General features: G+C 38.4%; 1 protein-coding gene across 2 annotated transcripts in view; it reads right to left on the bottom strand.

The window, feature by feature from the left end:
- ric1 (RIC1 homolog, RAB6A GEF complex partner 1) overlaps positions 1-12,042 on the bottom strand; it is a 36,673-nt gene that overhangs the window by 10,279 nt on the left and 14,352 nt on the right. Inside the window, exons 3-10 of one of the 2 annotated variants that reach the window (XM_038282015.1) lie at positions 7,842-7,921; positions 7,333-7,440; positions 5,155-5,300; positions 4,923-5,059; positions 3,618-3,706; positions 2,397-2,485; positions 1,523-1,667; positions 1,376-1,424 (exon numbers count right to left, since the gene is read on the bottom strand). In XM_038282015.1, coding sequence (XP_038137943.1) covers positions 1,376-1,424; positions 1,523-1,667; positions 2,397-2,485; positions 3,618-3,706; positions 4,923-5,059; positions 5,155-5,300; positions 7,333-7,440; positions 7,842-7,921 — 843 coding nt within the window. Of the gene's footprint in view, positions 1-1,375; positions 1,425-1,522; positions 1,668-2,396; positions 2,486-3,617; positions 3,710-4,922; positions 5,060-5,154; positions 5,301-7,332; positions 7,441-7,841; positions 7,922-12,042 lie in introns of both variants that reach the window. The other variant, XM_038282014.1, reaches the window with a different exon arrangement.

Genomic DNA, 12,042 nt, shown 5'->3' with positions numbered 1-12,042 from the left:
TATCCTTGCAACCGATTCAGATGTTGATTTAAGCAGATGAATATCTGACAATTACATTTAGGTCTCATAAAAACAAAGGACTCTCTTCTACGTATCAGTTTTGGCTCCTGAATGAAATCTGGTGAAGCTGCAGCATGACTTCCTATGGCTTTGCTTCAACATCCACTTTCTTATCTTTATCTGCATCACTAAATACACATCTGGAGGAGATCTTGTTGGAAAGTTTGGTTTCTTCTAACCAGTCCTTCCACAAAGGCCAGGTTTAAGGTAGGGCTGGGCAATTAATTGCATTTACAATATACAGTAATTTTCTGACTATTAGCCGCACCTGAATATAAGCCGCAGAAGCTAAATTGCATGATTTGTACATATACAAGCCGCACCGGACTATAAGCCGCAGGTTTTTTATGTTTAATGTCCATCTTTTTCGCTGTCGTTCTGTCTCGTACCACTCGCTGCATTCCCCCATGCACGGCTACCATACTTGTGTGTTGAAGAAAATGTGACGTCAACATGGTGGATGGTAAAATCCATAGATTTAGGTATTACCCTAGTGGCCGTTAGCTGTAAAAGTCCATAGATAAGCCGCATTGTTATATAAGCCGCAAGGTCGAAAAATGGGGAAAAAGTCACGGCTTATAGTCCGAAAATTACGGTAACTGCAATTTTACAAAACACAGTTGTCAAATCGTAGAGGAGCTCAGAGGTGAGACTCTAATTTTCTCTTTCCAGCCCTTAAGGTGGCAGTAATTGGTTAGATATAAGTGAAGAGACAGCACACAGATCCATGGATGCTGGTAGAAGCAACATGAACAGTCCTGCACTGATAGACTCTGGATAGCCAAAAGCTGAAGGTCATGAAAACAATGAAACCCTTTAGTGAAACATCTACACGTTTGTGTTTAATATAGAGGGGGAAATGGCAAACAAAATGTTGCCTGAAAAAAATTCAGTAACTTAGATTTTTTCTTCAATTGTTCAGCACTAGTTTAGGGAAAGATTAGCAACAGCTGCCTGATCAGAAGAGTCATATTGATCTCTGCAGCTCCTCCAGTGTCACCCTCAAACTCTTGCTTCAAATCTTCTCTGATCAATGCTCTGCTGGAAGAAGGCAGGTTCCCAGCTCCCAGCCATTAGCTTTACATTTCAAGATAACGGATTTATCTGTCTTTTTTTATTTCTATTTTACACCCAAACCTGCAACCCTCAAATTATCTGCTGTTCCCCTGATCTCCATGATGCTGTTCCTTCACTAATATTTCCTTAAAACACATCTGAGGTCTATGTAGTCTTTGTAAAATTGTGTAATGATCTACTCTATGTTCATTGTCTTGTTTAAACCCAGACGGGATGTGGCAGGTATAGTTTCACATACCATAGAGCTTATTTTAAGTGGATCCTTCTTGGTGCCATCAGAATGATGCCTGAGGAGAAAGTATAAGAAAAAAAAAATATATATAAATGATAAAATATGAGAACAAAGACATTAGAAGATGTGAGAGGTCTGTCTCCATCCACTCACGCAAAGTCTTCTCCCAGAGTACAGATGAGATGAGCTCCAAAGACGCTCCACAGTGACAGGCCCCCACACGCCCACGTTACCATGACAACGCTGTAGTCAGGTGACCAGCAAATTAGCTTGACGGCGCCGGTCTTGTTATAGATGTCTGAATGGTAAAAAAAAAAAAGATTCAGGGAATGTATGAGCTGCATTACTGTTCCTACAGCGAATCTCTGGTGTTATTTTTATCTAATCCATATTCATTTATTATCTTGTTTTGCTCTGCGTTTTCGTAGAAAGCTGGAAAATAAGTTCAGACTTTTCAAATAAATTTACTTAGCAGCCTAATTTGTGAAGACTTGCAAGAAACAGGGAAATAAAGTAATAAAAACTCAAGCAAAAGTTCAACAAAGTCATTAAACAACCGAGGGCTAAAGGTCAATCTATGATTAAAGGTCTGTAATACACAAGTGAAACTGAAACACGAACACTTTTATAGAGATAAGCCGCTCTGAAAGAATATTTAGCTGTTGCTATTTGCAGGTTTAGGCCACACCTTTTTATTTTTATTTTTTTTTGGGTCGTGCATAACCCATGTTTCTCTGTCTCTTCCTTTACTGCACATTGGTAAATTTCTACCCACATAACATGTTCACAACATGCAAGAAAGGAGGATTTAACATCAAGCTTAGAAGGAGGACTCCAAGGGCTTTTAACATCTTTAATATTTTTGTTTAAAAAGAAGTTAGCCCACAAGGGGGAGCCATATCTTTACACCTCATTTGATAGGTCTGAAATTCCATCATTTATAGTCGTAAGAGTTTGTGCATTAAAGATTTTCAAAATGAGAGATGTTTAAAAAGAAAAAGTGTCATGGAAAGTCCAAGGGTGATACCTGGATAGTGTTTAGGTGTGAGCTCCAGTTTGTGGGACAGCTGCATTGATCCCGTTGTGGTGTCGATCATGTAGACCAACACCGAACCGCTGAAGAAGAGGGAAGAATGAAAAAAAAAAAAAAAAAAACATCAGATAAAGTGTGATGAAACAAAACGATCAAAATGAGTCTGCACATAACTCTGGAGGCATGCTAGAAACACTTCTGTTCATCTCCTGCTGGGAGCCGTTTTAGTTAAAACCTTTTTCTTAAACCAGACAAAGAATCACAGGAAAATAAAACACTTGGTCAGTCAACCAATTAGATAATGACCAAACTTTAACTAGGCCACAACAAAGCCTGCTTCCTTTGGAGCTATTTAGGGATTGTGAGTCAGAACACTGTCCTGATGAATAACCTAGGTAAACTTGAGCTTCGGGTCACAAACTGACAGGATGTTCATCCATCAGGGTTGGGTGGGTCGCCAATGTAGTCCCTGTGTTTTTTACAATCGTGAAGCCTTATGGGCTTTAAACGCCTTTATTAGACTTAAAGATGTCAGTAACTTTGTGTTTAATCTGTTCTTTAACAGTTCTAGATCGGCCCAAAATATGTCACTTTGAAAATTTGAAGTCTACTTCATGTTGTTGGACTGGTTATAGTTAAAGGTTTGACTACAGTAACTTTATGTAGGATCCTTGTAATGAAGTAACAGGAGGGAAATGGATGGTTTTATAAATTTTTTCCACCCTAATGAATGAAAACAAGCATTTAAAATAATGTCAGTGTGTGTTTAATAAGACAATATGTTTCAGATGTTATTGCTTTAAAGATTTCTAAGGAATATTGTTATTGTTTACAGCAGAGTACTTTTTAATCTAAGTTTTAGTTTTTTTTATTCTATTTAAAACAAAAAAAGATTTCTAACTTTCCACTTCATTTCAGGGGGAAATTTCTAGACTTTACCAATGCAAAAGATTTGCAAAGCAATAAAATGAAAACTCATAAAAAGAGATAGAGTAGGAAACAGCGAGGAGTGAAATTCCTGCCAGCCTCGGGGATTTCGTCATTCATGGGGGGACCCTCACAAGCACACACAAGGCAGCCTCGGCAAACACAACCCGGCAGGTTTTCACAGAACACCGCAAGGACAACAATCTCGCTGTAGCACACAAATGCAAGCAAACACACCCAGCTCTCTAACGTAAATGCAGAGACAAAGTGGGAGACAGTTGCACAGACCTGGCGCAGCCAAAAGCCATCAGTCTGTACTTGTTGTTGACGGCCACACAGGTGCCATCTGCCACATCTGCCGCCCAGACTCCCTGCAGCTGCTGGACACACAGAAGAAGAAAACATTATTAATTGAAGGTGTTTAAACACATTAGCCTGCTAATATTGTTGAGGAATTCAATCCAGTACTTTGCTTTTAGGTTTGTTTTGCCTTTCTTTAGATACCTAAAAAAAAAAAAAAAAAAAATCTATAAACTGCTGTTAATAATGTGTGCCCAGAAGCAGTAAAATATGCTTCAAACAATCAAAACAGTACCTGATTATGTTGTCTGAAATCCTGTGATGTGAACATGTGTCATGAATTTAGGCTTGTTTTCAGTTTTTGGGAAGCACAGATAAGTGGCACCATGTACTAAGGTCAAATATTTAATAAAAACCCACACCTAAGTTCTTAATCTTTTCATGAATGTATCCGTTTACTTCTGCAATCCAAAAACTGAACAGAACACACCACATTAAACAGGAAACTCAAGTAGTGCTGTAACAAAGACAAAAAGATAGCTGCATTCTAACTAAAATGGCAGGAAAAAGCATTTCAGAGAATCTAAATTTCATTTTTTTTTTGGGAGAGGATACGCCCGGACCCCCCCTGCGCCAAAGCCTAAAGATGTGATACACCAAGGTGTACATCCTATGAAATAATCCTAGCTAAAAGCCTGAATGGAATCAACCATTAGGTATAAAGGTAACTGAAGATTTATGTTGCATCTTTGCTACTTTGTTTAACTGAAGAAGTCATATTTTAACTTGGTTATTAAGTAATAAGGTATGAGTAGAGATAACATCTTTAGGGACTTTTCCTCGTAAATTGGGTAGAGAGTTGAACCCTGTCTACAGCGGCCAGGCTAAGTTTTAAGGCAGATAAGAGCCATGGTGATATATTTTAGAGCTTTGCAGTTTAGGTTTGACCATACTTAACATTTGCAGCCTCAGGCACTTCAACAAACTAATTTTCTGTGGATAGAACAGTCGGTTCGCCATGGAGAGACATAAACCTGAGGGGGATTTAAGTGGTAGCTTATCAGACTGGGCTGTGGAGGCGGTTACAGAGACAAATTTACATGAAACTGGAACAGATTTTGCCTCCCCATCATGCTATTTTAAACATTGCGCTGGGATGGCACTACATTGCATAAAGGACAATAAGCCTCTGTTTGGTGAGACAAGCGATGGACGCATAAAGAGGGGGTTGTTTTGGAAGGGTTATAAAGTGATCTTTGTGAGAGAAGGGCCCGTTTCTGTGGGAATCCTTACGTCTGCTGCGATGGAGTTGCTAAGCGGTGTGATAAAGCCCAGGCGCCCATCGCTGAGAACCACAGCAAAGCCGTCCAGGGTCAAACAGTACTCCATGCAACAAATGTAGACTCCATCCAGGTCGAGAGAGGGACCCCCTACACAGACAAATACAGCTTTTATTGATTTCTGATTCTGGGAGAATACGTTTCCCTGATAAAATTGCTGTAAAATCTTAAAAATAAGCTCTAACCTCGAGCCGACTGCAGGTCTAATGAAAAGGGGATTGTAGTGAGGCAGATGGCCTTGCGGCCATTGCTGCCGAGCCCGTCCCAGTGCAGCACATGGAGATATCCGTCTGCTGTACAAACCAGCAAGTCCTCCTGGAGAGTCTGAAGACTGAGGAGAGAAAGAAATTAAGAAATTGGCTTTTTACATAAAATAAATGAACAAAAGCGAACGATTCAGTAACCAGAAATTCAAATAACATAAAAACAGTGAGCTATTCATCGGCCAGCTGTATCCTGACAGCTATACCGAGCAGCTGTGATGCCCCTCGTCTCACTGTCCTCTAAAGACACATGTCAACAAATAAGACTGTTTGCTTTTGTAGGGCACAACATCGCTTTAAAAAGGCAGAGAGGAAATTTAACACAACTGGGAGAGAGATGAACAGAAGATGTGGGGAAACGACAAGAACTTAAGAGTACAGGCACTACAGAGCAATAGCGGAGGAGGCAAAGTTTTTTTACTGCAGCTTCACAGCAGGAGATGCCCACTCATCTCTTCACAATCAGCCTGTGCCTGTGAAATGCCGAAGCAGTGCTCTGATTTAGATGACTGCCCTGTAATCTTTGTCAAGTGGAAGGGATTAGGGAGAGGGGGAAAAAGTCACACAAAGCTGCGCGAAAAAAAAAGCTTATTGTGAGCGAGTAAAGAAAAGGAGAATATGAACACAACCCGGGAGGGACTAAGAATATTTGAATTCAATATATTTGTTTTTTGTTTATGATTTGACAGAAACTGTCCACCAACAGGTACCTGTCGACAGGCTGCAGCAATGTCCCGTATTCTTTGTTTTCCAACCACTTTTGTTAAAAATTAGCTTTTTCCCCCACCCATTCTATAGCTTTTTCTCCAAATCAAGCTTCTTTTCTGTACATACAGCTTTCCGGAAGCAGTCCCATGCAAATATATCGTGATATAATATGTCTGACGAAATTTTTTTTATAAAGCATTTTAAATGCCACAATTAACCCATTAAATGAATTTTAATGCCAATTAAGGCCTTCATTTAAAAACTAATAATTTAATGACTTTTAACGATTTTTAATGACCCGCAGAAACCCTGTCTCATACACTTCATAGACACTGGCAATTGGCCATTTCCAAAGAACCGTGGTGAGAAAGGTGAGCTTCAGCATGACTGACTGAAACTGTAGCACACCACACATATGCTGCTGAAAGTGTGCATGCGCAAAAAAAGATAGCTAACGGGGCTAGCACGTAGGACGGTCTTACGTAAACAGATTACAGGAATGATTGACAGTTAGGAGGACCACTTATTTAGATGATCCACCCGGAAATAAAAGATCGTCCTCTGTACCTTTAAAAGAATTACATCTGCAAATGCACTGAACATGTTTTCCCTTTGTCCTGTTCAGCACCATGGCAAGTAGACTGAATTTCTGACTGCCATAGTTGTTCTGGACAGTTTTACTTTTTCAAGGCAGCCTTTACAAATATAAAGCCTCCCTTGCTACCCAACCCTTGAGGATTTATTTATTCTTAGTATACTACATACATTCTGATGCCAAATATGACTGGGAAGACATTAAAAATAAAGGAAAACAGAGAGAGAGATAGAAAGAAGGGGTGCAGAGTGAGGGGGAACATATAACAGAAACAACAACAGAATCCAACAACAAGCTGCTATCAAACTGCTCCTGAAGCATCCATGGGGAAACCTGAACACAGACAGCAAAAACACCTGCAGCAGAACATTTGAACAAACTTGACAGCATTAATGCACAAATCACACACACGCACACGCTCACTCGCATGGATCACATATTGTCAGTTGAACATTTGCATTTTGATTTGAATCAATTATAGTCCTGACAATATTACCCGTCAATCATGGCTGTCCTTGTCCCCCATCATTTGTTCGTTATTTCTGAAGACTGTCAGAGCAAAGTATTTATAAAAATCTTTATCATCTTCCACGGATAAACTGATAGAGGGGAAAAACAGCAACCGGAGGTCGACACATATATATTAGAGAGTTACATCTGTTTGGGGTGTCAGGTTTTTTTTTACATTTTTGCTTCAAGAACCGTCCAAGGTCAAGAAACAGCATGCCTGTAGCTACAGGCAGGCAGCAAAAAAAGGAAAAAAACGGCAGACAGAGTCATTGAAAGACAGTATCTACCTGGTGATAGGAGCCTCTAGATCCACAGGCTTCTTCAACTCCAAAGAGAGAGCAGGGGCACATTGCTCCTCTTTAAAACCTGGAGTCACCTTCACACGAGGGCTTCCTCTGAGCAAACACAAACATATAGAATCTGATTAAACCTCATGAAAACCAGGGCGCACACAATGAACTTATTTTCAACCCTTGGATCTGATAGAGATGAGTAAATTTGCCTCGACTTGTCAGGATTTTCCTGGCATGTTGTCAAAGACGGCGACACAAAAACTACACAAACACTTTAAGACAGATGCCATATTCACCGTCTTCCCTCCCTATCAACATGTGTTAATCTATCTATTAAAAACCTCCACCAATGAGTTATTTTTTATGGTTGAAAACACATTTTTAAAAAGCTGAAAACTAATCCTAAAGTTAAAAGGAAATAAAATATATTCCAGCCGTTTCCCCATTCTAAAAAACATCTTCAACATTTCTTTAAACCTGCTGAGAACGTGAGCATCACTTACTTTGGATAGACGGGCTCATAAAGATACTTGTCCTCGCCTCCACCCAACACATCGAACAAAAGGATGTAGCCATTGGCGGTCTGTAAAACAGAAAAGAGCTTCATCAAAATATCATCTAAAAAAAAAATCTAAAAAAATCTAAAAAAAGGCAACAAGAGATAATTCACAGGAACAAAAGGTGCAAAAAGGTAACAGCAAAGTAATTTCAGGTCTTTTATGGGACTAAAGTCAGAGATTGTGAGGTTTTAAATGCTTTTAGATTAACAGAAAAAAAACAAAAAACAAAAAAACAATCTGCATTCTGCACATTTTTCTAGAAATACCAAAGATAGGACAACTTCCATTATTTATTTTCAATAAATATTTTTGACAAACAGATTTCAATTAGTTTTAATCTTTAGATTTCTTGTTACCTTAACAGTCTAATTTAGCCTTTTAGTTGTAGTGAAGGGGATCATACAATGATTTCATTAGTGTTGCCTGATCCCTTAACCAATTAAAGAGGTGTCACTTGAACTGCTTAAAAAAAAACAAACAAATGCCCAAATCATGGCGGTCAAATTGAAGAACGGCAACAATAGGAGCCATGAATCTGAAAGGCAGCTTTATAAGTCATCTAAAGACAAACTGATAAAAACATAACAAAACGCTGCTCTGCAGTTTGGACCTGTTTCCAGATGAGTAATATGTATTTGACCACTTATGCTGATTTCAAGTTCCTCAGGACTTAACTCATAAAAGAAAACACATTTCTGCAGATTTTTTTTATAGATATAACTGTTTGGAACACAAATGTATCCACAAAATGTGTAAAAGCAAAGTTTAATTAACTCAAAAAAAGCGCTTTTGTTTTCATGCGGCTGGGTGGTGCCTTTATAGACTTCAAACCAGTCAGGATTCTCAATTTTTAAGCATTGAATAAATGGGAGTAAATGAATAAATAAATAATAAAAACATCTCTGAATCCAGTTTGAGCATCACAGATCAGAGTTGACCGGCTGATTTTATCTGTGCATTTCCTCTTTATAGAAGAAGGAAAAGTTTTTATTAATGTCACTGCTTTTAAGCAAAAAAAAAAAAAAAAAAAAGGTAGATTACATAAAACTTCATGCGGGTTGACATCAGCTGACCTTTTGATTTGAATATGAAATTATGAGTTTCAATGGTAAAAAAAAAAGTAGTTTTACTCCACTTAAATATCAATCAAAGATGCAACTGATATAGGCAAACCTTGACCTGACTGGTGATCGTGAAGAACTCACACACCCAGTCAATCATCCACACACAGGACGGCTAGAAAGACCTTTTGATGCTTTTGTTTCCTCAAGGCAAATCTAAATCGTCAAGCTTAATACGCAAACAAAACATAAGCAGATCACGTTACCCTAACCCTTATTTGAGTAAAAAAATATATATAAACAAAGGGCTTCAAAGGAATATGTTAATGGTTAGATATAAAAAGGGTATTTTTTTTTAGATCGGATGTTTTTAATAAACAAGGTTAAAAAAAAAAGTGTGGCCCATCCTGAATGTGAATTTTTTTTTTTTACACCTTGAGGCTGTAAGCTGCCTACAGCTCGTCTTAAATATCACTGTAGATTAACAACAACTGAAACATTTCAAAGAACAATTAACAGATGAATGCAGATTAAAACAAGTCATTTGGTATTTATGAATGACATTTAAAAAGTAATAGGAGGAACTACATAATCATTGTGGAGAAAGACATTAGAATAAATACAGGAATGATACACGGTGCTCTGTCAAGGAAACATCAGAACCCGAGCCTGTTGGCTGAAACGTGAAACGAAACCTGATCTGAAGTCTCCTTTCAATGATAACGTGCCCAAGCTTTACAACGTACATGGAACCCACCTCTGTTACATGTGAACAAAAAGGAGCTCAATCCAAGCAAACCCAGGGGGCATTTTCAGCTTTAGACAGCACAGATGTTTACAACTACATCAGTATAACAGATTAAGATGCAAACTGGTGAGAAATATAATTATAGACCCCTTTAACAGATGTTAGTGACATATTCAGGTTGTACACTGTAGCTTTCACTCCTATTCATCTGAAAATTAAAAAGCGAATACTTGAGCATTTTGTAAATAACATTGTATAGGGCACCACTTCCTGTTACACTCTTATTGTGGTGGGCTCTGTCTCTTTAAGAAGGCTGCCCCCTTGACACTTCCTGGCTCCATGGCTGCCACAGCCCACTACTGCTCCTTGCTGTGGTTTCTGATTTGTTTGTTTTTGGACAAACTGCCTGATTATTGAACCACTGCACATATAACTCTATGGTTGCTTTAAACATAGATTATCCTAGCCTTTTGTAACTTGATAACGACCCACAACCTGGTAGACATTCTTCAAACCGTGCCCTCTAGTCATATACTCATAGGTTGCTGCTTCAACTATCTGCAATATTCAACAGTGAATTGCAGTTTTCTTTTTCTCCGGTTGTTATTTTCATTTGATTTCTGTCTATATTGAAGAAAACATTTAATACACAAACCTAAATCATTTGTTTTTCTTTTTGTTCACAGGCCAAACCTCCTTCTAATATTCTGGCTATCATCATTCTGCCGTCAAAGCTAAATATCATTACATATTTCGTACCAAAAGGCTGGATTACATTCCTAACCAAGTTGTTAGGAAAATTATTTAAGTGCAGAACAGTTTCTACAGCTAAGATCCTCATATTTTTAAATCTCTATAGCAGAGACTTCATTTATCCTTGGTAGATGGAGTAAAAACAAAAAAAAAAAGTGGCTGACAGAAGATAAAGGAGGAGGACTGAACTGTGTGATCATACATGCGGAGATAATAGTGCAGGGAAAGGCAGAACCCCAGCTAGAGCCCCACAAATATGTAGGCATAACAGATAAAGGCAATCAGTCCAGCGTAGGGGACACTTTTTTTTTTTTTTCCTGGACAGACATTAGTTCTCAGGCTGAGCAGTAAGTCTGTGAAGCAAGAAAAAATAAAATAAAATAAAAAGAGCCGTACCTTTTAGATCAAAATTAAATCTGACAGCAGAGGACTAAACAAAAACTGTTGATTAATGTTTTAAAAACGCTTCAAAAGTAAACATTTGATTCCAAATTTTCATAATATTTGATATTTTCAACTTTACACATCTGAAATAAACATCAAAGCCTTTCCCTCATACCACTGTCACAAAATGAAAGGAAAAAAAGATGACTTTAGGGAAGTGAAGTGCAAGACCTTGGAAGCTCTTTCAGAGAAAAAGAGAAGTCAGCAGAAGACTTTACGCCGTGCATAATCTTATTGAAGCTTCTCATATGCATGTCTGAACCCGTCCCAGAGGCGCAGCAACACAGAAGCCTGCAGACAGTTGCTACTCCTTTTAGAACTGGAATAACTTTAGACAAAGCAGCCAGATTCCTTCAGATGCCACATCATTCAAAATAATGCAAACTTCCTGCAAGAAGAACTCAAATGACTTCTGCTGATAAACAGAAGCCAAAAGCATAAGGTGCATCAAGTGTAAACAGCTTAAAAAGTGGAGCGGGAAGTGTTTTGAAAGCACACAGCTGTCAGGTGTGCTCCCCAAGAAGTCTAAACACATTCCTCCATCAATGTTAAAGTGCGCAGCCAGATTACTCTGAATGCAGCTACTGAAAACAGCAACTGTATTTATGGCTAAGCTATTGTGCTACATCATGCACATTTGAGCAGCAGATCAAAACCTATAAGGCTGTTTCAGTTTAGATGAAAAAACAAAACAAACACTAAGGCAGCAAAAAGATACTGGCTTATATAAATCAGCCTTGTATTTCTAAATCTACTGGTTGTCAGACTTTTACTGAATGGAAAGTTTTTTATTTGACTTAAAACTGCTTCCCTGTTACTTTAATTATGCAATGTATGTGTGAACACACTATACATGTATGGAAAAAAAAGCCTGCAAGAAATCCTGGCAGGTTATAGTTTCCTGAGTGAAGCAGTGTGAGAGTCTAAAAAAGAGAGGGAACATTTTGGCCTCGGACTGATCCCAAAAAAGACAGAAGAAAAGCTCAGCGGCGAGAAGCATTTCCCTCGTTTCAAGACTTTCCTTTTTTTATTTTAAGTTCCTCCAGTTATTTTCCTTAAATCCTTAGCATCATACAGACTTCTTGGCTATCAATAGATCCTGGTCATATCGTTAGAAGGCGATTACGTTAGCCTGGAG

The sequence above is a fragment of the Cyprinodon tularosa genome, unplaced genomic scaffold, assembly GCF_016077235.1.
Source record: "Cyprinodon tularosa strain WSP-4 unplaced genomic scaffold, ASM1607723v1 ctg179, whole genome shotgun sequence".
In the NCBI taxonomy this organism is placed as follows: Eukaryota; Metazoa; Chordata; class Actinopteri; order Cyprinodontiformes; family Cyprinodontidae; genus Cyprinodon; species Cyprinodon tularosa.
Note: the sequence above shows the minus strand (reverse complement) of the source record. Positions and strands in the feature narration are given on the sequence as shown.